The following is a 26,679-nucleotide window of genomic DNA, read 5'->3' on the forward strand; positions in this document are numbered from 1 at the left end:
TCCATCAGCAGTCTCCTCGTTTGGTTTAATTAAGAAGACCCAATTACTGCCAATCTTCAGGAGATTTTTAGTAATTAATTATTAACACTGGCCAAATACCCTGCACACTCTGATTAGATGAGCATTTCCTAGGACAACTAGTTACTAAAAAAACCTATTAACAAAAAAGGCTGTGATAAAACCAGTAAATTTCTTTTATTTCATGAACTCCAGCAAGAATTTAATTTCAACTTCATGTCAAATTTTATGTATAATGTCTAACAACCACAAAAATGATAGGCAAGTAAACTCTGAGGGGAACTTCTCCAGAAAGCTGAGTAAAACAGGATACAGGTTCCAGTCACTATGGAAAAACATGCAGGCATGACATTTCAATCTGGATTACAGCCTAACAGCACTCAAGTGATGTGATATTCATGTACAGGAACACCAGCACGAAGTGAGACAGCCTATGGTCACTGCAATGACAAGGATCTTCTGAACAGAGCAGATCTGCGGGCTGGTGATTTCCACAGAGGGAGCACCAGCCCAAGGGCAGCACTCAGTTCCTCAATCCTGCTGGGAAGATAAGGCCCAGATATCTCTAGGAAGCTCATCCACATATGAAATCTGCAGATGGTATCAGTTTGGGAATAGTCACAAATAATGCACCATAATTTGTGCTTTTTTAATCAAAATATTGTGAGCAAGAATAACACCTCTAACCAGAATGTTTGTTCTTGTGGGAAGAAATATCCTTATGAAACACATCCCACTCCACTGTCTTCTAACCTAACAAAGGAGAGAAAAGTTGAAAATTATTTCTTAACTCTCATGGTGGTGAACACATGATCTAGACATACTCTCCTCAGAGATCTAAGCTGGAGTAGTTTAAGGCTTTAAAAATCTGTTTTACTTAGCCCTGAAGATGACACACAATCAGTGACAATGCCTTGGTTGTGGAAGTGGGAATTTCTGACATGTCAAAGCAGATCTGTCTACAACCAGAGGCCATAAACTGGCAGAGAAGGCAAAATCAGCTGGCTTAGGAGCTCAGGTTAAACTTTTGAAAGTCCCATAGTCTCAACTAGAGGTTTTAAACTGACTTAATATTCAACCAGCCTTGTCTTCATTGCTGTCATATGTGTTCCACAGGTAACACTCTCCACCCTGTGCCTTTTCCACCTTTGGGCTGGGGCATAACACAAAAGCCAGCTGGCCCTGCCAGTCTGGCAAGGCTTCTCTGCCACTGCCAACAGGGATCTAGAACATCCAAAACTTCATTATTCTCAATTTCTCCAAATCCACCTCTGATCAACACTAACTCCTAGACCTCACTAATTCCACTCCTCACCATCCTGGCACTCCTGTTCAGTGACCCTGTCCAACACCTGGTGTCCTGCACAACTTCCACACCCAGAGCAGGTATCAGCGGTGGGATCTACAGATGAATATTCTCAGTGCTTCGGGAAGCAAAATTCCACTTTCTGTCTGTCAGGATTACTGCAGCTTTAGGGAGGGAGAAAAGACAAGACTAAAACCCAACAAACACACACACACCTCATACTGTTTGGAAAAGAATACCTCAGGCTATTTCATCTTCTTTTTTTTCCCCATTTCCACTCTTGATTAAAAAGAAAAACTAGAAGTAACAGTAAAAACCTGGAAAAAGCAAGCTCATCACTGAGATTTATAAAATGACCCATAAAAAAAAGACAAGGCTTAACTTTTAATGATGACATCTGACCAGCACCTTGGAAGCAGCTCCTTTGCTGCATCTGCCAGAGCTAAGCCCTGGGCTGGCTGTTATGTCACCCTCCAGCAGCTGTGAATTACTTACAAGCTTTAGAGAAACATCTTGTAATTGCCAGAAATCATACTGCACTCTCAAGAACACTATTCCCAGAAGTCATGATTGCAAAGAAGGGGAGGAAAATAAACAAATTTAACAAACAGCAAATTAGATTAACCTCTGTGAAAGCTGAATCCCTTTTACATGATCCTGTTTACTTTTCAAAGTTCTCAAAAGCTAAAAGGCCATCAGCTAAATCACCTCATTCACATTTACCATCAATGCACTTTGAAAACACTTGAATATTCCCAAAGTTACAACCCTAAATGTATCCCAATTCCTGACATCAGTTCCACTCACACCACTGTCTGAACATGCTGAATATCTGTCAGAAATAGACATCAACTTCTTATATACTTTTGCAAAAATAATTTTACATTTTACAGATTCTAACTGATTTTTCCTTCAGCTGATGACAGCAGGGCAGAGTATTCCTATATATTCTACATTTCCCATCCTATACTAAGAGGTTCAAGACTCCCAGGTATTTTTCCCCTAGCATTCATCTAAATTTTGGAAAATGGTTATTAGCAATTGAACAGCACATTACTTAAAAACCACAATTTAGCCATTCAAGTACTTTGACAACTTTGTTCTTGTTGTTCATTCCCAGTGAAAACAGCAAGGTACAAATGTTACAAAGAAGTGACTGCACCAGAACTAGATCAATGACCACTTTTGTCAGGAGTTTCATTCTGGCAGCAATCACAGAAAAGGAAGATTTGCAATAATCTAGAATGATTTACATAACTCCAGCATTAAAGAAGTTCATTTAAGTAGTGCTAGATCAGGGATATGTCTGTAGATTTTCCATGGAAATAGGCAGAAGCACCACTGGGTAAATGATTAATGGAATAACATCAGAATGGAAGAAAAGCTGTAAATGCAGGACTACAGCCAAAAGGCACAAAGAAGCCAAATTAAAGACATTTAGAGCAAAACAATTCCCTAAAACACTGCAAGTCTTCCAGTAATTATATTTTGAGCTATTAAATTTTTTTTTTTTATTTTGTGGTTTTGGGTGGGTATTTTTTTTTTGTTTTGGTTGTGTTTTGGTTTTTAAACACATGAAGCACTCCTTCTTTACAAGAGAATTTCTGCAAACATGAAACCAGAAAGCTAAAAATTATGGAGATAAAGCTACAGCTTTGAGCCCTCCAGTCCTTTTAAACGTTAGGCTACTGGAAAAGCACTGCAAGGGAGAATGAGAAGGTGAACAGAATGTGCCTATTTTCCAGCACCACCCCCCTCAAACACCCCAGTCATGGTCAGAAACTTGAAAGGAGGAATTCTCAAAGCTGATTTTATTCTCTTTGGAGCTCCCTGACATCACTGGTTTTAACATTCGGTTTCCATAAATCCAGAAGTGTCATAGAAGATGTATGGCTTGACTCTGGGAGGAATGTGCCATCCTTTTTGAAGTTCTACTTCCAGCTTTGTTTACTACTGAACCATTGAACTATTATGAAGCGTTAACTGGCCCATTATCAGAGCGTGTCTGTTCCCTATCAGGGTCCCCTTTGTCACTGGCTTCCGTCACACCTTGTATCTGATTAACACACTATAGGATAACACAGAGCTACACAGATCTGCTTTGTGTTCCCTCACAGCTGATGAAAAACAGATTTTCCTTTGCACTTTAATGTGGTTGCCCTTTAATTGGGTCTGTAATAGGGTTCATTTGATGTGATTCCTCATACTGAACCGAAAGTGCTGTACAATAACTAAAGGCTCATTATGTTCAAGGCTCTACTTAGTGATTTGTTACATTCTTCATTAAAAACCTACTGTTTACATGAAAGAATAAATGAACCATTTATTAAGAAAGAAAAGATTTATCTTGTCTAGCTATCTGAAAGTTAGGCATGTGATTTTAACTCTGTGCCTCTATAAACCAAGGAGAGAAAGAGATGTTAGGGATCACCTTCTGCAGGTGTCTACAACACCTACCTCAGGGTAAGTGCCACTGCAGGGCAAGTCCTTCACAGGACAGGAAAAAAAAATAATCTTCCACTGCAGGGCAGTTCCTTCACAGGGCAGGAAAAAAAATCCTTCCACTGCTTACACCTGTGCAACCTGAAATCACTGCTTCACAATCAGCTTCATTACTACAAATATACTCTGTCAGGAAGCTCACAGAAATCTGACAGCTGAAACTAATGGCAAGGCAAGGAAAAAAGAGTAACCATTGATGCCCCCTAAATTTAGGTGGCTCAATGAAATGTAGGGCATCTTCAAAGTTTCTATATTGGCAGTAGCAGACTAGAGAACCTTTTTTCCCTCCCTTTTGGAGGAATGTAAGATATATCATTGGCAACCTGCTATGCAAGGAACAGATCAGTGGTTTGGCTCACCTTCCCAGTCCCACAAAGCCAGAGAGCAGGCACCAGTGCTGAAAGGGAATCTGTGCAAGGCAGGTTTTATGTGAAGACAAAAACAATCAGGACACTCTTGCCCTATCTAAAGCTGCCTGGTTACTCTGCTGCAGGCAGAGCCACAAGAAACAATCAGCACCAAAACACATTCCTGGCAAATTGAACAATGAACAGAGGAAACTTCAGCAGCTCAGCTGCAGCCCCAGCCCCTTGCTGCCCTTCTGCCCACCCCTGTTTTCATGTTTGCTACAGGATAACAGGACAACAAGATGCACCACAGAAAGGGGGTCCTGTCAAGTGAAGGGAGAACCTTTTTTCCTGGAGTGACTACAGCACTCTTCATGAAAAGAGGACACCAAGCTGGAGTCAAAGGTTATCTATTTCAGAGCATGCTGCCTATTCAAATAAAGCCCACACCAAATCCCTGTGGTCTGCTCTTCCTTGACTCTAAGAGAGCTGGCCAACATCTCATACAGCTGGCCCCAAATCCCAGAGCACAGAGGGTTCACAGCACATTCCTGCTTCTTAGGTGAAATTCCAGCATTCCCAACACGGAGGATTTCCATCAGGGAGCTTAGCTAACACAGAAAGATGCAAGCTGTTCATTAACAATGAATTCCATACAAGGCAAACATTATTTGCCATCCATTACAAATACCCAGGGCAAAGAATGAGAGCTGGAAAAACACCTTAGGCATGAGGCCCTTGCTAAATCCCATGGACAATGCTGTAACTATCTAAAAGATATTTTACTGCTGCAGGAAGTATTGTGATCCACTCTTGAGCATAAGAGAAACAAGATGGTCCAGCAGGTCTGGATTCAAAGCTGCAAAGGCACTGAAGAGGAAAATCATGGGAAAGAGTGAGAGTCAGACTACAGAGTCCTAGAAGCTGATGATATTAATTAAATATCCTTTGAATAAATGAGGAAAATAAATGGACTGCAATAAAACTCAGCTAGGAGCAGAAAAATAATAATAAACCTGAGAGATTAGTAGCTCCCTTGGCTCTTGATAATGTTGACTAAAGTGAACAGAATAAAACCATCTCAGGTAAGCTGACATCTCTTTCCAACAGCTTGGAGTTGCAGTTCTCCAGGCTTCTGAAGTAGGGGAAAAGGGAAATTCATTTGTTTGAGACTCCTATACCAGCTGCTGATTCCAGGCTTCCAGCTAAGCCCTGAGAGCTGCCCCACTTCAGGGGTACAAGAATACTTCAGGGGTACAAGGACACTGAGCTGGCTGCTTGCTGCCAAAGCTCAGCACACGACTGAGACTGAAGCATTCTTAAATCATCAACTCAGACGTTTTCTGGCAAAAGAGATATCTTGCTTCTCCCAGTGCAAAGCTGAGACTGCCCAGTATATACTGTGCTAAAGCAGCACATCTGTTTCAGTTCATCAGTGGCAGAGTCCAGCCAAGCTATATTAAACAAATCATCACTAGTGTAACATTTCCATAATTTCTGTGACAATTACTTTACTACAGAAAGCATTTCTCCCCTAAGGCTTATAAGCCATGTGATTTTCTCCAGTGCTATTTCAATCACAGTATATACAGCTCATTGATGAGTGAAAGAAGCATTTGTCTCCCTGAGTAGAAATTATTTTCAAATCTACTCCCCAACATTTATTTTCTGATTTCCATCAGAGGACCCACTCCTGTCAGCATGTGTACAAGACTGAGAAGTGGAGGTTTGCTTGTTGTGGATTTAGCACAGATAAGAAGTTCCATCACTCCTGGAGACTGTTCAGACACCTCAGCAGGCGCTGCTGGTATAAAACTGCCCCCCAACCAAACAACTCTGTGTTTACAACCTGCTGTAACATTCCTTTAACACCTAGCAAGATCTGAGCTTCTGATAACTTACTCTCTTATAATTCCTACCATCACTATTTAGATTACATTGCCTTTTTTGCTTGTGATTTTTTGTACTGAGAGACACAAGTGCAACCAGATTCCAACATGACTGAGAAAGCAATTAATTAATTAGTGGTTCTCTTTGTCTTCCAGGAAAGAGAGCATATTATGTTTCCTGTTCCCTCAGGGGCACGGTGTTTATGCAGTTTATAACCCCAACAACCAGATAATAAAGCCAGAAAACCTTCTTGGAAAAGGAACTCTCCTGACTCACCAGCTAACACCATTCTAAGCATGGCACTTAAGAAGAAAAATATAAATTTACCACCATGCAAGCTGCTCTCAGTATGTGTTTGGTGTCTCCTCCCCCAATAACCCGAGTACCACATCACTTCTTCCCTTATTCTTCCTCAAGGCCATGAAAGTCCAGTCCAGTGCTTTTTGCAAGTTGAGGAGCCTTTCCCATCCATGATCTTAGCGCTCCTCACTGACTCATGGGGACCATAAAGATTTTGTGTTCGTAGGAAGGTAAAAAAAAGCCAAGTACATTTCATTCAGATGGTAATATTGAATATGAAACTGTATTTTTCTATGTTTATTATTTTAAATTCTGTAAATTTTGGTTAATAATATTACAACACACCTCACTGTAAAGCCTCCCCATATGAACAAATCAATATGAGTCATTTGGAAATTGCACTGGCCTCAAGGTAGAACAAGTGTTTGATGCACTCAGATTGTCCAGCCTCATCCAGAAGATTTAAAAAAAAAAGTCTTTCCACTGTTTTCATTGGAGATGTCCCTAGAAATAGCAGATTGTGTTAAACTGAACATAATGCCCATCATAAATAAGTACTAAGTGCAAATTCATCTAAGTTTAAATCTAGTCCTTAATGAATACCAACAGCAACTCTGCCTCTGGAGCAAATTTTCATTCCATACCTCCATGAAGAAAAGACAGAGCCAGCTAAGAAGAATTCCAGTTCAGAAAATGTTATTTCACTATTAAATTAGAAGACATTATTAGTAAGCATAATAGAAGAAGCCAAACTAGAGTATATATAGTATTTTGCAGTGTAAGTTAGGCCTTAAACTATATTGAACCTTTCAGAGAACAGGCTGCAATACATGCAATTAAACTGAAAAAGGAACAATGTAGATGACTGAAAAAGCCATAGGTACTGCTGCTCTTGACTCAGTTAAATTGTTTTTGACTATAAAATTTAATTTCATGACAGCTACTCTATACCCAAAAGGATGGAGAGTCACTACAATCCTCAACAGCATCTGATAATTCAGTATTATTTCTTTTTTCCAATTTAGCAGTGTAATACAACTGCTCCAAAAGTTGACTGTGATCCATGGATAGTTGGACAAACTAAGCTACACAGCTAAAGGAAACCTATCCAAAAGGTGAAGACAATATTAGAGTGACTGCTCCCTCAGAAGGGAACAGCCAGCATCAGGATCACTGCCCATATTTTCTTTTTGAAACAAATATTGGCATCAGGCAATGCAGAGAAGCTGAATAAAGCTGCTGGGTAACAAGAGCCATTTGTTTGGAGAGCTAAGAAATAATGAAAGCTTGGCACACTTATGTAATGTGATTAATTTATAAAAGGCTAAAAGCACTTTTAAAAAGTGTAAAGTTAACTTGTATGAATTTGCAAAGTACACACACACTTTTTGGAAGTTTAATGCACAGCCTAACGATTGTCATTGTGCCCTGAAAATTCATCTTTTATCCATGTGATTAGAAAGTTGCACAAGAAAAATACTTCCAATTCACAATACATTTAGTTCTTTTAGAATTCTCTTGTGTAAGAGGCTGTGGAAGGGTGAAGCAAGCCAGACCTACCGCTATGATATCCAGAGTGTTGTCACAGACCTTGCGGATCTCGGCGTTTTTATCGTGCATCAGGTCTATGAGGTACGCTGGAGCTTCTGCACAGCAGCTGTCAAGGAGAAAAACTTTTTTTTTCCCCTCCCTCACAACACTGGGCTCTTCAAATTTCACTAATTTGCAGGAATTTTTCATCTCATGTAGCAAGAAAGCATTTTTCAAATGCTTTATCATTCCAGAATTAGCACCTTCTTATCTTTAATTTTTTTTTAAGCTAGCAACCTAGGAATCCAAAGAGGACACAAAGAACAACCACCCAAATGGCTTCTCAGATATTCCACAGAGATTAAAGGCAAAAAGAACAAGTGTTCTTTGTATTGTTAGCAATGTAATCACTAATTTGCTATTCCTCCCAGGGCTCATTCAACCCATTTTGAATGCTTCAATAAAATTCAACATTCAGTTAAGGCCCAAAAAATTTCAGACCATGCAAGATATTTGTATAATGGTGCAATACAAAAAGTTTGCTTATGCTCTACATATGTTCTTCTATGAACTGTGAATTTCATTATGATTTGCAAAACAAATTCAGACAGTAAATCAGACTGGATAGCAAGTAATGAGTCAGCTGATCCCCCTCCTACTCCTCTTCCTGCTTCAAAGCAAACTAAGTTTTATTCCTTATTATTAATTTTACAGTCCCTTTACATGCTTAGGCTGTTTGGGTTTTTTCTTCAGCTGGAATAAACATTTACAATGAAACCTCTGAGATCATGAGGTTACTGCAAGAGAAACAGGAGTCAAACCCCAGCAATGGCAAATTAAGTGCTGAATTCTAGATGTTTAATCCATAAAAAGATACGTGTTTCCTTGATGATGACATCTCTGGTGGCTTGGTGGAACACCATCTGATAAAATACATAGATGATCTGGCAGACAAACTCATCATCTTCCTGCTGAGCTGCAAGAAGAAAAATCCACCACAATTTCAAACCTCACAAATAGATGGTTAAAGAGTTTTGATGGTTAAAGAGTTGTGAAAGTGTGGGAAACCCCAAATCTATAAAACCACTACTCAGAATCTATCACTAACAGAGTAACTGCTGCTCCTTCCTCACACAAACACCAACCCTGCCTTGCAATGTCAGTCAGAGCTCCTGCTGTGCACAGGTCACACGTGGCCCATTTACCATTCAGCAGCTCGATGAGGGCAGGGATGATCCCAGATTTAGCCAGCAGAGCAGCACAGGAGTCATCCATGGACACGGTCCCAATCATGATCACCACTTCCAGAACAAGGTCATCCTCAGCAGAACCTGCTAAGGCACAAGGCAGAAGTAGGAAGTATTACCTCTCTCAGGAATTCTTAATCTACTGGCAGTTGTGTATTTATCTGCACATATGATTCTATTCTTCAGTGTTATGTTTTCCTAAAAACCCACAAATCATAAAGGTAAATGGTCTCTACTCTGAGCACTCTAAATAATCTTTGAGAGACTCTGCTTTGGAAGCCCAACCCAACTTTGTACAGACCTGGTTTTAACTTATCCTTCAGATATGGAACCAGTTTGTATTCCTTCAGCACAAGTTCCCAGTCCAACTCTGGTAAGGTCAAATTTGCAAGTGTTCCCAGGCATTCAATCACAAATTCCTCTTCTTCCAAATTTGATATTTGAGCTGCTAAATCACCAACATATTCCTGAATAAAATACAGCAACAAGCATCACAAACGAATAATCTGGGTTTCTGAAGAACTCACATCTCAGCCAAACTAAAGCTAGTCCTCAAAAGAAAACTAAAGAGACTTTGCTCCTGAAATAAGGACTAATAAGGCAGTTTCAATTCCAGTTGATGAATAATCCAAGAAAACATTTCAGCACTCTTCCTCTCCATCCTTCCACTTTCAAGGAATGTGGATTGTTTGTTTCAATGTTCCAAAAGCAGTTACTACAACACAAAGTTAGTTACTACAACACAGAGTTTAAAAAAGCTCTTAGAAAAAAAGGAAAATAAGAGTGAGAAAACCACCCTGCATTAGTGGTAGTAATGGAGTTCTTTACCTAAAGATTTTAACAAATAACTGGAAAATTTTCTGAGGACATGAACAGGGAAATAATTCTATTTATTTTATACTGCTTTAAGACAATTTGATATTCGATCCACATTGTAAGAGTATGTTTAAAATCCCCATGATTACAATGTTGTGTTTTCCTCCTTTCTTTTGAAAGGCTGGCTTTACAGGCTCAATATTTAAACATTAAATATTTAAAATACACACAAATAAAACACACTTAGCACAGTGGGGACAAAAAAAAAAAAAGCACCACATTTCTCTCTCTAGGTCCAAAAGCAGAAATTTAGGATAACAATTGTTATGATGTTCACCCCAGCAGCTGGGGCATTTTTGTTTGTTTGCTTGGGTTTGTGTGTTTGTTTTGAAACTTATTGGATAAGGCTTAAGACCTGTTTTCCCCTTAGTGGGGGATCCAAACTCTGATCTACCAGCTGAGATAGCCTTATAAAACAAAACATAAATCACCCCAGGACAGACAAGGAAACTTAAACTGGACACCCTACAAAACAAAACACAGCAGCTCTCCAGAACCAGAATTTTTCAGAAGGATAAAAAACAGAGATCACATTTGGTAAGACCTAATACTTACAATAAACTGGCTTTTAGTTGGCCCATCATGTTGTGAAATATTTCTGATCATCTTCATTAACAACGGATCCTTAAACTTCAAAGCCCGCTTCATGAGCATTTTCAAACCATTTCCTGAGAAGAAACTAACACTTAGGAAAAAAAGAGGCAAGTACTGGCTGATCAAAAATCAACATGCACACAAATGCATGTCTGCATAGTCTAAACTTTTACATCCTAAAATTAAGATGTAAAAGTTTAGAATAAAAAAGTGCACAGCAGTTAGTCCAGGCACAGAGACTTCTCTTCCCACTCCATGGAATAAATATGTTGTTATGGTTTTAGAAGTTTATTTACCAAAGATCAATGCATGGGAACAGATCTGAAGTACTTGACCACACAGAACAAATTCCAGTGTTACCATTTTATTTACTCTTGCCTACCTAAAAGGTGCTGCTAGCTTGACTTTCACCTTTAATATAACATTGGATCTCCCTGCTCCCCCTACTACAGAGCTATGCACAGAATTTTGAAGAGGAATTTCAGGCCACAGAATTTCCTGATAGCAACTGTCCCCTTTGAAGGCCAGTAAGTGACTGCAGCAGTTCCTAGGGAAAATGCTGAACAAGTGAAAGTTGGAGCTACTGAGTAATATTGTTTAATTTAAAACTGCGAGTATGAAAATAATGAAACTTTAAAAGCAATCCAGAGTTACTGCAAGAAATTCAGAACTATCTAGACCATGAATCAAAATATTAGAAGGCAAAAGAAGCTCAATTATATTAAAAAAATTAATAGAAAGATGCAACTGAAAGACATCACTGCTATTCATTTGATACTGGCAGGTGAAACACCAATCAAAGACAAATTTTAGGCATCAGGCAGAATAAAATCCTGATGTCTCCATACAGCTACAGTTTTCCACAGTAATGTTATCAGCCTGTTTTTCAGAACTGTGTGCATATACAAGAGGTGTGGGCATCTCCCTCAAGTGTCATTCCTGCCACCAAGAGCAAATTGTGAGCAGGATGTGGCTATTTGCTTGCAATCATTACCCAAACAGATGCATTTTATTTTTAAAAAATACATATCTACATTTAAAAATAACTCAAGTATACATAATTTACATATGTAAGTGTAATAAAGGAAAATACACAAAGTGTTGTCATCTCTAAAGCCCCCAGCAAAACCTCAGTCCAGTTACCTTCACAGATAAGCTGCACATTTCTTTTGTTGGCAGCAAGGTTAATACAGAAAGAAATAAGTTCCAGGTCAACTCTCTCATCAGGACATTCAAAAAGCATCATCATTAACTGCCAAGAAACACAAGCACATTTGGGTCATTAATCTTTCCACAACATTAGAAAAGCAGTGTTAGGATATCAACTACAATACCTTTTTTAAAAATTTGTATTCAGCATTTCTGCAAGAACAGTGAAAGTTACAAAGGTCAGGGGCACAACATGTATAGCTCCATTATTTAGGGATAACAATCCTTCAAAGTGCCAAAAATGGCAATCACTCATCACCTTAAATTAACTTGGCTTAGTTACATTTTATTGCTACCACTCAAATTTTTGTTTGACTGGTTTTTAGTATTTGTGAATGGATAAATTTATTTTGAAAGCTTAGGTGAATTTCATATAGGGAAAAAAAAAACCCCACAACTTAATTCTGCAGAAAGTCAGATTAATACCTACTAGCTTAATAAAATTATGACTCTAAACAGGTACTTAACTGCAGAATGATTCTACTACTATTTTGCAGTGAGTTACTCCACTGATAGGCAGTTTTAGCTGTCTCTGCAGCACTGCTCTTTCTCTTTGCAGCTTCCAGCTAGAGCTGAACACTGCCACATCCCACAGACTCCTCAGCAGCAATCCCATTCTTCTGCTAACATTAATGCAAGCAGACAATCACCTGTAATCCTGTTCAAAGAGTTCAGCAAATGTCAGTGAATTCCCAGGTGATTCCCAAGGCTCCTAACCCATGGATTGCCATCATTTTACACACCTGGCCCTGTACTGTCCATTACATCACAGGCTGGCTATCCTGCCTCGTTTGGTTTTGAAATGGCATTTGGAGTATATGAACATGACTGAAATAAACCCATTTCTCTTCCCTCAGGTTCCAGTCCTGGCACACAAGCCCTGCACAACTTCAGGGCTGGGGGAGAGCACCCTGTTTGCTTCTAAAACCCACTCAGTTCACAAGGCATGGTTAGATTATAATGCAAACAAGACTGAGATTACTGAAGAAGAAACAACTAAGCCTAAAGATAAGCAGGACATAAGGTACAAAAACTGCAGCTCAGAAAGGGCTGGGAAGACAAGAAAGCAACAAATAATCATTAAATTTAATTATTAACTAAGCATTAAATATTTGTGTGCTTGCCCCCTGGTGGAAAGACAAGTTTGTAATGCATTAAAAGCTAGAGAAAGTAGGTGAAGAATCCATTCAAACAGGAGAAAATAAAAAAGAAACAATAGGATTGCAGGAATTCCCTCCAAATTACTTTACTCCAGCCATTCTGTATGCTTACCTATTATCAGATATCAGGCTCTCATTCCAAACAACCAAAAACCCCCAAAATAAAAACTACATTACAACATGGCTATTTATGTCTTTCCTGAGACTTTCATGTACTCATTTAAAAGCTATCATTGATTTCTTCCTCCTTCTCTTAGAAAGGTAGAATCAGATTTCTCTAGGTTGTTTTAAGAACTTATAAAATCCCTGGTTTATTAAATCCTTAAGCCTGACAGTCACATAAGAGGGAATTAACAGAGAAGAAAATTGCCATTTAACAAGGAGAACACGAGCATTCAAAAATCACCCCCTGCAACTCTTCTGTTACAAAACCTTTAAAAAGAGATTTTTAAAACCCTTCAAATAATTTGAAGGGAAACATTCTCATTACTTACACAATACAAATCTGTGGAAATTAAATGTTTAACAAGATGGGATTACACTGTTAATTACTGAACTACTTCTCTATAAAAGAAAAAATATATCCAGTTTCAATTAAAGCCGTTCAAATTTTAAAATAATAGTTTCATACGAGTTCCATGTTTCCCATTATGTCTTCATTTAATTTGATTGCTTCTTGTGCCACTTCAAAAGGAAGAGTAATTGCTGCCAAATAGGAAATATTAAAATTAAATTTGTTCTGCTTTTACTATGTCCATTGTCATCTTTTACTGATTTAACAGGAAGGCAGTAAAAAGACTGCAGCATGTGCAATGAAGAGGCAGTAGTGTTCAATCAGACAAGTCCCATATTGAGTATCAGATACCACAGACCAGCACTGAAATCACTGTGTCTAGACTCTCTGGCACCTGCCTTCACTTATTTACCAGTGACCAGAGGCCAACCCCCACAGCTCTGTGTTCACATACACCTCTGTCCAACCCCCTCCCCGAGCCCAGCTCCAACATCTTTGAATGATTATGCCAGAACTGCATGCCTCAGGAATCTCTCCTGCGCGGCTACTCCCAACTCCGCTGTTTGAAGTGATGCTCTGGTTTCTGAACTTCAGCAGATAATGGCGGACAGGAGCAAAGGGGGCTGTCAAGAGAGGACGTTTACCAGCATTAAGCTGAAAAGAAGCTTAGAGATCAAAGAGGGCCCAAACAGGACAAGCGTGGTGGAAAACATGTGGGCAGCTTTGGAGAACCTTGCACACCGCTCTGCGGTAAAATATTAAATATCACCATGACATCACTGCCTAACCATGCCCTTTGATTGGCCAGGTTATTACCAATAAAGGCTTTTATAAGCATCTGGATGGCATTTGCACCTATTTAAACAAAACACGCATTGCTGAGGTCTAAACAAGAATGAACTGTTAATACTCACTTTTAACTGTTACTAGAGTAGCACCCACTAACTCCTGCAATCCACAAGGATGTTTGCCCGGGACAGCACGCGCGAGCCCTGGGCAAGCACTTCATGCAGCCAGAATCACCACAGGGGCTGCTTCCTCCAAGCACTTTCTACTGCTGCTAAACATTAATTAGTATCTGTTGATGAACACCTTTCCTCAAAGAGACAAACCCACGTGAGGGCGTATACCACAGGTGAAAAGAGATTTTGGGTTTCTTGGGTAGAATTAGATAGCAGTGAGTCCTTTTAAAACAGTCATTTTATTTTCCTGATGCTTATCCACTTCCTAATGCTTTCTGCTACCATCCTAATTTTGAACATTCATTAGTACAATTTCAGCTCTGGTTGCTCAGCTTCTTTTTGAACAGTGTGCAGATGTGACCTGTGAAGCATCAATAGCCACAGTTACACTTTCCAGCTTTGTTGTTTACTTCACTAAAGCCCAGTGAAGGCAGCAGAATTATTTGCTGCTCCACCAGTCTTTGGACACAGCTCTGTAAGCACTGGGGGTCCAGGAGTCATACCAAGATTCCCTGAAAACACATCACAAGCAAGTCCTAAGACACCGGTGCAGGAATTTGAGTTTGGCTGGTAACTGCTAGAACAAACAGGTCCCTTATATCATACAAATGCCTTAAAAAGTATTTGCTTCTTGTGGTAGAAAAGACAGCAAGATGTTTACAAGACCACTTTGTAACATATATTAGTTATTCCCACCAGTTCTCCCCTCTCTATTATCCAAAATCATCTTGTATGTGGAAAAACTTCACCGATTTTGCCATAAGATAATGACCAGAAACATTCTGGTAACTTTTCCATGACAACTTTCCATTCTGGAAGTCGGTGATGTTAAAAACCCATTTGGCAGGAAAGAAGATACCATGGTGCAATTCTGAAAAATCTACCAAAGAGCTTTTACACTTGGGCAACACAGGCTTTCTCAACTCCAACCTCGCCAGGGCTGAGAAAAAGGTCAGTATGAGAGGACTTGGTACTTAAGAAAAACAAAAAAACCCAAACCAACAAAACAACACACATGCACACAAAAAACCAAACATACCCACAAAGCCCCAAACCCCATGATATTGTGTCTGCTAGAGTCAATGAGTTAGTAACAAAATGCAGGCTGAAAGATCAGTGAAGAGCCTTCCACAGTCATCAAGTCTCCCTTGCTGTACATGCCTGCAGTTGGAAAAGGAATTGTCATGTAGGAATGTAACCCTCCTTGGCTGGTTTCCAGTTCATATCCTGCGATACTGGAGACACTGAAATTTTGATACCCAATGGGATCAGGCAAGAATGCCTTCTAAAACTGTAAAGGAAATACTTTCCACGACGTTCCCTAAGGAGCTGCTCTGCACAAGCTTTAATCTCTCTCCAGCATTCCCAATCTTCTGTAGGAATCCTCCAGGTCACCTGTAATTTCAGCAGTTCACCGGTGCAGCTCAAGGGTCAGCAGCAGTGACAGGGATCGGTCACCTCAGCTTTTCTGGGGACCGTGAAAACCCAAAGAACAGTCCCTGCCTGAGGAGGGGGTGCCTCGGGGCCAAGCAGCAGCGTGGCTGTTCCCTTTGTCACCTGCGGGTGTCAGTGCGAGCTCTGCCATGAGCCAGGGAGGGACTCTGAGCAGGAGGGAAGATGGATTTTACCAGCTCATCACCTACCTGAGGGATACAGTCTGTGTATGCAAACATCGACTTAAAGCAATCGTCCATGCTGATGTGATACAGAATGCAAATCGCTACTTTTTTGTTATTTTCGTTTCCTAGAAGGAGAAAAAAAAGCCATTACTCTGAGAATTTTTAGCTGTTGTTAAATACTCAAAGGAGGAAAATGAAAAGCAGAACAATCGTGGCTAATGGAGGGAAAATTTAAATCAGAAATGACATGTTAATGAAAGGGTCTTGGCCTGGCCTAGCCAAATGAACCACATATTAGTGCAAAGAGGGAACCAGGGCAATGGTAAATATTCCTTCCTCTTCCCAGCACCTCAAAACACTTCCTTAACCCCACTTTGCAAGGTATTTATTTTGTGAAAGGAATGCTTAATAATGACTGGCCATCCAGAGAAAGGCTTAATCAGTTTCCAGCTAGAAAATTAAGATTTAGCTGTGGATATGCCTATTGAAATTAATAAAGAATGCACCAGAGCCAGAGAGAAAAATAAGAACTACAAGTAAGAGGTGTTGTAGAAGGAATCCACTGCCTTTCAAGGAAATACTTGTTGTTTTACTCTCCTAAATAACAATATTATCCCTTTGGTGCCTTTTGTGTTTTATACACATCAAACACTACATCAGTGTATTTTCATAGTGATATTTACAACAGAGAAAGACTCCTGAGGAAAACCGGAGCAGTTAATGTGAGTGGGGTGTGAAGTATTTAACTGAAAGGTTCTATAAAATCAACTTACACAAACATACAAATGTTAAAGAACAACACAGACAAATCTGCTTCTGACTCACTGCTGAAACCCACTGAGCATTCTCAAGTACTCCTCTAGCCCTGCAGGAGCAGGATATTGGCTATGTATGGGATAAACCCTGCATCTCAACACGTACATTAGTTAAACCAGGATGTAATAAGGTCACCAACGCCAGATTCATTCACAGTTCTTACACAACTCATCAGCAATACACCTCCCACTTCTATTTAAGCTAAGTCAGAAAATATCTGTGTAATAATTTGGCAAAGCACAAAGACCTCAAACAGGGACATTTTCCTTCTGCATACATCACTGGGAACTGGAATTTCCTTTGAGCAGCAAGGATACGATGCCTTTATCCTGAGAATGAGCCCTTTTCAAAACTGAGTTATCCAAAGAGACTCATGAAAGCCCTCTAGCAGCTGCCATACAAGTGAGTGAAGTATTCCTAGCCACGTTAAACCTAAAATCAGAGCTGACCTTTCAAATCTTTTTAGAGTTTTACCTGCTTGAAAAAATATAACTGGTATCACAATCTTCCATACATTTAATAGCAGGAGGAAGGGTAATGCCCAAATGTGAAAGCTACTCTGATAATTATGAAAATAAAAGCACAGGAGGTACCAGCAAACAAAATGAAGTGTGTGTTCTCTTTAGTGCTTCTCCTGTGACTGGTCACCTTACCTATCTATTCACCTGCAGAAACATTGGGAAAACAATAATTTCATGAAAAAAACTTCACCCACATAAAGGTTTCTTCTATATAAATTTAGAAGTTTAGAGAAGAAATTATTCCTCCAAATTTCATGGGTCAAAGGAAAAAAAAAAATTTGTTTACACTGCTCTTAACACTCCATGCCCATACTTAGGACTCAAACACAAGACTCAATTTACAATTACACCTAGCTCGATAATGCAGGAAACTGTGTGAAGTAAAAGCTAAGCCAGCATAAAAGAGAGAAAAGCTCCCCAAAACACCAACAAGAAAAACTGGAATGAAGTTTGACCAGACCTTCAGCACATACAAACTGCCAGACCATTCACAAGAATGATGCTAAATGTTACTGTTTAACCTCTGTCCTTTGTGAGTTTTTTCTTCCTCCTTATTTTTACAAGTTTCATTTGTGCTAACATAAAGCATCAGCTAAGGTACAGTTTTACATTTGGTAACTCAGCAGCTTCCTGGTATTTGGCAATATTAGTGGCTTATTTTCAACCATAATAGGCTGATATAACAGTAAAAGCCTTCTGTTTTCTTTCTCAGAGGAAACTGCATGATTTTCTAACCCCTTTTTTTTCAAAAACCTAGCTGGTCACAATAACCTGGTGCCTGAACACCACCTTGGGTGTCAGTGCTAAATGACAGCCTCCATTTCAAAACTACCAAAAATAATCAGAAATACCCAGATACTCAACCTAAAGTGTGAAGAATATGTGGAGTCCAAATAAATGTATTTGATCTGAATGAAGTCCTAAAGAGCTGCTTTCTAATGACCAGCACTTAAATCATTCTCCAAAAGTAGCATTTCAAAGGTACATTTCATGACACACAAAAGTCAAAGACAGCTACAGTTTGCAAGAGAAGAACTGAATTTAAATTCCTCCTTGCTGTGCAGTTACCTGACCCATTTTCCCTGAACTGCCCTGTCCAATTGTCAATAGGGGGAACAGAGAAGGGTTTAAGGCATTTAAGTCACAAACAACCATTGCACAGCCTCAGCAAGGAAGTACTTTTCAATTGTGAGTAAAACAAGTGAATTCTACTAACTTGAGGATAAAAGTAAACTACAGAACAAAAGCTGAAAGCAAACAGTCTGCAACTAACCCACCTTTTAAGTATTTAATGGTGTATGTGTTTTCAAAGTTTAATTTAATTTTAATTTCCCAGAAAGGAAGAGATTTCAGGCTGATGTCTGCAAGTTTCACTGTTCTATGTTCCCTATGGATGCACTTAGGAAAGAAAAGCAGAACCCTGTGATTTTGTAAGTTCTCACACAAAACAGGGACAGTTCCTGATCCAGAGAGTAAAACACTGCAGGAAAGTCAAGAGGAGGTGGTTGCTCCTAAGCCCACGATTTAACACAACTGTTCACCTCATGCTCACGTGGAAGCACACAGCCTGCAGGAAAGCTGACTGGGGACCACGTAGAAGGAGCTGGTTGAAGATTAGGAAAGGGACAGACACAGCAGGTAAAGCATCTTAAACTCAAAGCATCACCTGCAGCCTGAAGGTTACACACAAGGGGAAGAAGTGACAGATTCTGAAAAACCTACCAAGCCAGTTCTCATCCTTTTACACTGGTACTTCACTTCCAAAAATATCAATTGGCAGCTGCTGACTATTACTTGAATATGTCAGTACCAAGCTTCCTTTTTCTAATTATTTTCTACTCATCTGAAGGCTAATTAATTAACCCTGAGTCAAGCATTGCATAAAGACTTGGCTGTAAAAATTTCAAATCCTGCCCAGCAGCTGGCTGGAAAACAGCTTTCCAAAGCACCCAAGTGATACCTTTTCTGCTATTTTTGACCACTGCTGAAGGCCACACGTGAAAAAGCAGACATTGCAAGGAAGACTTCCTTATGACTGGGCAGAATAAGGATCAATTATTGCCCTAACAAGAAAAGGCAAGAGAAAAAAAACCCAAAAAACAGATCTCTGCCAAATGTGTTCATAAAAATCACCAAAGTTTTGGTGGGGTGCCAGAAAATTGTGGCCTACAAATGCTGGTAAGTTTTGAGCATCAAGCTTTTTATGACTGAAGGTGGAATAGCCAAATGGCCTGAAGCAGTAAGGGCAGCCCTGGAAAATAATGGCCTAGTCATTATGGATTCTTCTGGTATTTATAATAAAACATGAATCATAATGAACTCATTGGATATTAAATGTGGGGGTCACAAGCACTTTGATAGGATTTCCACCAGAATCTACCATTAATTAACCAAATAATTATTTGAAAGTGTAACTGAATTAGCCTTAGTTCTTACACAGCCATTCCTGAGAAATTGGTCATTCCCAGCTGAGTGCAGTTAATGCCTTAACAAACCAGTCATTAACTGCAGTTACTGATTTTGTGGGAATTATTGTGTTATAAAATACACTCAACAGTTTATAGAAACAATACTTAAGATTTTTTTTTTTTTGCAGCTGTAGTTCAGCTGGAGCAGATGGGATGGAAAAATATCAGGTCCCTGGGGCTGTTTTCACAACTAGTTTTCTGCAAATTAGAGAGGGAAATAAATACATGATGGGTTCTGAGTTCAAAATGGCTTCAGATTTTTAGCCTTTGAACATTAATAAGAAGCCATGTGCCAGTTCTGGGGACCAAAGCCTGAATTCCATGTTTAGTTCTTACTATGGTTAAAGATCTAAATAGTATTAGTAGCAGAGGCTAAAGAAAAAGAAATTATTTCTTGATCACAAGATCAAGTCCTACATTTTGGCTGACTTTGTGAGCTTAAAATAAAAAAATCCTCCATTAGCTCCATGACAAAAAGAGAAACCCTAAAGCTGTAAAACTGAATTGCCAGTCTCAGCAGCAGCATTCAGCTTTCAAATGCTGAAGTAAAGAGGAGAATATAAATTATGGACTAAATTATTCAAATATAACACTCTCAGTAAATCCAGCAGCCATCACTTCTAATGGAATAATCAATGTCTCCACATTAGATATGAAATATGCCCTATCCCACCCATGTGCAAAACATTAACAACACTAAATTGAAACCAGAACACAAATGAAGATAAATACCTGTTAAAACAGCAGAGTGAATCATTATTTCAGTTTCAAACTCTAACACCCTAATGTGATCTGCTGCAGAATTAGGCAAGTAAGAAATCTAGATATTAGAAATGCCACAAACTGAATATCAGACCTATGTCTGTATCACCCTAATGTCAGAAAACAGATTAATCAAGAGTTTATTCAAATGTATCATAATTAGCAGTGATTTTAGGAAAAAACTGATAGAAAGATATCTCCACTTACCTCTACCCCATATCATTCCTCACAGCCAGCTCTGAAACAGTTGGACTGAGTTAGTCCATGTGTGCTCTAGACACATATTGGTTTGATTTACATATGTAAATATAAATCATATTGACTATATCAGTTTATTTTATCAAGAGAAACTGAAAGAATTTTCAAATCTGCTCAGACTCAAGGAGACTAGACATTGTAAATAAAACATTATGATAGTAATTACATACTAATAACCCCTCCTGTGCCCCCTTTATGTTATTTAAAACTGGCTTCATAGCATAAGCCTAATTTAAAATATCAGTGTTGCCATGGTTGGGTTTGGGGTTTAGTTTTTTGGGGATTTTTTCCTCTTCACCCAAAGAACTCAGCACATGCCACATCTGAAACCTGGTTACAATTTTTTTTCCTAGGAAACAAAGAAAGAACTTTAGTGAGGAATCCTAAAGGACTAAAAACTAATTTGAGTTATTTAATGTTGCAGCACAAGAAAAAACAGCTGCATGTCTGGAACCTCATGCTCCATTTCTCTGCCTGGAACACCATGCAAGACAGACTGAAAAACATTCAGTAACCACTGCCACTCAGAAAGACTGGTAATTAACACGCTGCTGTAATTGTGTGTCCTTTTTTGAGGCAAAACATACCAATTTTTTGTCCTGAGGATGGGCCATAGCCAATCATACTTGAATCCATGACTTCACTCAGGAACTGAAAGCTGATTACTTGCAATATCCCATACACCTCACAAAGCAGAAAGAAAACAACTAAAAATTCAGATTAGACAGAAATCAAGAGGCAATAGGATTATCCCTGAAAGAAGAAGGTAAAGCTGCTTCTCTTTTTTCCACAGAAGTATTATGTTTTGGGTTAGGTTATGACCAAGAAAAAAAGTAAGAGATAGAAAATTTCTGTTATTACCAGAAACTGGAAATCAGAACAAGTTCTCAGTCTGATTCAAACTAAGGAAACACACACACTTCCAAAGTGGAAAAAATTCTAAGCAAAGATCTTCTAGAAGTCTCCACTATGCTACATAGATTAAATGGAAATGTACAGGACATGCATATTTATTGCCATATCTGTACTATGATTTCATTGAAGTACATCAACTGATCCAATTAAAATTACTAGAAAATATTGAGACTTTTTGGATCTAAACACACCCTTCTAATCTAGTTTGGCATTCAGAGGGAAAGGAAATAGGTGGAGGTTTTCTGTGCTCCTCTGAATGGATGGTGCAGCTGGATTCCAACATGCTCCTGCTTGGAGGAGGAACAAACCTCCTCCAAGGTTGGGTTCTCTTGCCTTGAGAAAGGGATGATTCACCACTCTGAAATGGAAACTGGTTTTACCCGTCTTGAAGATGCTGAAGTACAAAGCTGAGCTTCAAATCTACTAGGCCCCAAAAGTGGATTTAAATATTGGTTGAGCTTTTGAGTCTTCCACATAGCAAGAGCTGAACTCCATATTCTTCAAGCACCCATTTAAAAGGGTTTGAAGAGAATATTACCTACTGACAAAGTGTTTCTCACCTCAGCAACTGCAGACATGGGGAATCTACAGCTGGTCTCCTGGACTGCAACAAGCATTTGAGAAACTCCTAAGTAAGGAACAAACTTGTGGGTTAAGATGCTTCCACATGTCTTGAAGGAAAGCAGAGCGTAACCTTCTCTCTTACATCTGACCTTGTAAAATCCTCACGAGCTCTAGGTCTACCCCAGCAGCAAAATTGTTCCACATGGTCCTTTGAGGGTACCCCTCTGCCTGCAGCCTTCACAGCAGCTCTGGGAAAGGTGCTCCTCTCTTCCACCCTGGCCTTCTTCAGATCAGGAAGATTAGCAGAAGTGCCTCACCCCTTCTTTATTAAGATTTATCCAATAAACCAGAACTAGTTGTTTGTGTTCTGTCATGCTTCAGGCATCCAAGTTAAGCTCTGTAAAGCTTTCAGATGTCAACAGTTCAGCAGAAGATTAGATTTACATTTTACTGTTAAATATTAATTTGCTCTTGCAATAGGCTAAGAAACCATTAAAAGCATTGAATTAATCACTCACATCTTGTAAGCTCCACAACAGAAATACTGGCTCAGGGGATCTTTTCCATTTGTGAGTTCAAAGAATTTCCAACAACTCAGCCCCTTCATCTTCAGATTCCTGCCATCTCTCCACTCCTGTCCTTGCTGCTGCCATGAGCATTTTTATTTTCAGTCAACACACACGAAGTTAGTTTATTATGTTCACTAAAAAAAGCCAATAACACAGGTAAATTGACACAAGCACTTGTGACCAGCACACCACAGCAAGGAGCTTGCACTCACCTGACAGTGATGAGTCTCTACATTCAGTTCTGTATTTCTCAAAATTAGAATTTCCTCTTTAAAGTTTGCTGCCACATTCAAGGTATCTAAATTTAAGTGCTGAGTTCTAAGACACATTGTGCACCCCCCTCTCCTCTCCTCATATCACTCAGACATGCTTAGGTCTATCTGCACTTCTAATAAGGATTTTGAAAATTAATGTTAAGAGATGTTTTTGGTTTGTGGTTTTTTTTGTGTCAGAGTTCTTTTTGTTTGTTGTTGAGGGTTTTTCTTTTTTTTTTTAGGCTTTGGCCATACTCACCACAAATGATAAAAAAACTACCATTAAAATAAATCCCTTAATAATTGCTGCTTTCCAACAGACTGGTCCCTGTAGTTGAACTGTTACTTAATGTGCTTCAGCCAGCCTTCACTATAAAGGAATGGAGACACCCCAGGCAATATTCACACAAGTAGTATTGGAACCAGCTGCTGCAGAGCCACCTTAGGAAAAAAAGGTTTCTCAATTTAATTGGGAAAACAGGAGGAAGCATAAATTTTACTGCCATTAATAACTTCAAGCAATCCCGATATGACTTTACCTCACCCTGATGGCTGGACATGTGCTTTTTGTTAGGGTCTTTGCCACATCTGACCCTCATTGTTTGCTCACTTGATCAGGTAAGAAAATGTATGTTTCTTTATAGGATAAACGAGGCCTATTAAAGTCAGAAAAAACACTGCAGTAGCCTATAAGAAGCTCCATTTTTCAACAGATGTGTGAAGCTCCATAATAAGTTCATTACAAAAAGGCCAAGTGAACTCATAAAGAGAGCACATCTACTTTAAGCCTTCTTAAAAGAAACTTTCATAAAAGGAATAGAGCACTAAAAACCCACAGCACTCCGTTAATTAGAGAGCAAAGTACTACTTGGCTTTTTAAACAGCAGTCACCTTATAATCCAGCTTGGCTACATACCATATCAGGCCTTGATTGTTAAGAAGCCCAACATACAGCTTTTTGGCAATTCTTTGATTGCTCATTAAACCCAACTTGTAAAGAATGGAAAAATATCAGAGGAATTTCAGCAGTTCCCAGAAAAGATTCTATCAATGAATCCAGTGAAGATAGGCTCTTCACTGAGGACTAAATGTGACTGTCAGTGCCACTCTCTGCTCTGGCTTCTACAGCTTAAATAAGCAAGTCAGAGAAGTCTAACTTAGGAGTTTCCACAGCCCGTGAATTTTTATCCAAAATTAGGTGGCTATTGCTTCTCATGTTCTTATATTAAGTCTTAGAACACCGAAAAATTAAGACCATCATTCCAGGATGCTCACATTAATAAGGCAGAGTGGCTGGGCACAATCTGTGACTGGCAAAACCATACTGTTGCTACCTGGGGCTGCCCACACTGCATTTCAGAGTGCTGTGCAACACTCACCTGCTTGGCTGAAACAGAAATCCACAGAGCCAGAGTGCTTTCAGCCACTGTAGTCTGTGCTGGAAAACATAACCCAGGGTGTTCCTCACCACCTAAAATCTATTTGAGATTGACTACCTTGGCACTGTGTGGCACTTTCACAGCTGTATGCACAACCCTTCTGCACTCCATGTTCTGTTTGGGCCTGATTTGCAACCAGTCCTGTTTTGTGACCCACCCACTTTTCAGCTCACCAGTAGATGGGTTCAGTCCTCAATTTTTAAAAGCAGATTGTAATTGCAAGCAATAGAAGAGATACTTAAGTTTGACTTCCAAGCATAATGGGTTTTATTCTTTCAGCATGGCTTGCACTGGGGAGTGAATGATGGGAGAGCAAAGACTTTCACCCTGTTGCTTTTGGCGAAAGATCCTCTCCAGTCAACAGCTTTGGGGCTGGGCAAGCTGGAGAGACTTGACAGAGGTGAGGATAGGTTCTCATTGTGCTGAAATTGCACTCATGTACTCATTGGTGCAGTGAGATGTTTTGCACAACCCTTCTGCACTCCATGTTCTGTTTGGGCCTGATTTGCAACCAGTCCTGTTTTGTGACCCACCCACTTTTCAGCTCACCAGTAGATGTGTTCAGTCCTCAATTTTTAAAAGCAGATAGAAGAGATACTTAAGTTTGACTTCCAAGCATAATGGGTTTTATTCTTTCAGCATGGCTTGCACTGGGGAGTGAATGAGAAGGAAATGGCATTTCAAGACAATATGTACCGAGTACACCTAAGAACTGTCCAGCAGCTCTGGGAGATGAGCACATACATCATCAAAAAAATATCTGTTCCCTGCACAGACTCAGTCCTACTCCTTTTACTCTTTCAGCAGCAACACAGTTCCTTCCCACTGTAACAGCTTTTGCAGCATCCCCTGTAATTTGCACCCTTGGAGAGGGATCCCTCACTGATGGGAGGAACCAGAAATGCCAGCACTGCCCACCACACAGGGATGCTGCCAGGAGCTGCTTCTCAACAGGGCTCCCCCACGAGCTTTTCAGGCTGCTTTAACCCCCACAGCAGCACTCAGCTGGCCCTGCTGTACAAGCTGCCTGCTGTTTGTTCTCATGGCAAATGGGGACTATTTGTCTCACTTCACAAGGCTAAGAAACAACTCAGAGGCACCATAAAATAGCACCCTTATTAGAAGACTATGCATCACAAGCTGTGCCTATATTTAAGAGAGCTGTACTAATAATTTTGTATTCAATTTGGCCACTTAACTGAAAAACAAAGTGGATTTGGTCCAAACAAAAAGTAAGGGGGTTTTATTTTTCATTGAATGTTTTCTTCTGTTTGCTGCCAGGGCATTTACTTTAGAAGCCAATCACACATCCTGGGGAAGAATTATGAAAAAGGGTAACATTTCCCTTATGTCCAACAATGGAAGAGCATTTCCAGGAACCAAGAAAACAGATTTGTATCCTGTTTTTAAGTTCAGCTCTATGTTTCCCCCTTTCCAAACTCCATCATAATTGGAGCGAGTCACTCCTCTGCTCCACTTCCCTTGAATTCTGCCATGCAAAGCACAATGAGAGCACTCTAAGAGTGAAGCAAACCTCCATGGAGTAGTGTGCAGCAGGCTGCTTTGGTCTCTCTTACCAAGGGGATGACTGCAAGACACTGAACCTGTGTTTTCCACATTTCAGGCAAACACCTAGTTTAAACCACTTGGTGAATTCACATGAATATCACCTTAGCCAGCTAAGTCACACTTCACATATATTGGCACAGAAAGTAAAGATCACTCTAAACATAATTTCTAAGTATTAAAACAAAGCCACACTACAAAAAACATTCTCTGCAGGGCCCTGGTGATTCAACATTTAAAAGGTCTTCTTAAAGGATGGAAGTCACACAAAGGAACAAAATCTCTTTTCATAGCTCCTCAACCACCCCATGTATGGAAAAGGCTGAGTACAGCAGACTGTATCTTCGAGGCCTCCCCAGCTCTGCTCCAGCTTCAGATCTCAAGTCTGAGGCCAAACTTCCCTCAGCTGCACACAGCTCTTTGAGAGTCACAGCATAACAAAGATCAGATGTGGTGGATTAATTTGGGTGCCT

At 39.6% G+C, this 26,679-nt stretch overlaps 1 protein-coding gene across 3 annotated transcripts in view; it reads right to left on the bottom strand.

The window, feature by feature from the left end:
• Positions 1-26,679, bottom strand: part of KIFAP3 (kinesin associated protein 3) — a 68,614-nt gene that overhangs the window by 25,778 nt on the left and 16,157 nt on the right. For 2 of the 3 annotated variants that reach the window (XM_039730295.1, XM_039730298.1), the window contains exons 11-17: positions 16,099-16,199; positions 11,754-11,862; positions 10,572-10,684; positions 9,442-9,607; positions 9,099-9,227; positions 8,771-8,869; positions 7,924-8,009 (exon numbers count right to left, since the gene is read on the bottom strand). In XM_039730295.1, coding sequence (XP_039586229.1) covers positions 7,924-8,009; positions 8,771-8,869; positions 9,099-9,227; positions 9,442-9,607; positions 10,572-10,684; positions 11,754-11,862; positions 16,099-16,199 — 803 coding nt within the window. The remainder of the gene's footprint in view (positions 1-7,923; positions 8,010-8,770; positions 8,870-9,098; positions 9,228-9,441; positions 9,608-10,571; positions 10,685-11,753; positions 11,863-16,098; positions 16,200-26,679) is intronic. The other variant, XM_039730296.1, reaches the window with a different exon arrangement.

This window comes from Passer montanus, unplaced genomic scaffold (genome assembly GCF_014805655.1).
Source record: "Passer montanus isolate IOZ18808 unplaced genomic scaffold, ASM1480565v1 scaffold71, whole genome shotgun sequence".
NCBI classification, from domain to species: Eukaryota; Metazoa; Chordata; class Aves; order Passeriformes; family Passeridae; genus Passer; species Passer montanus.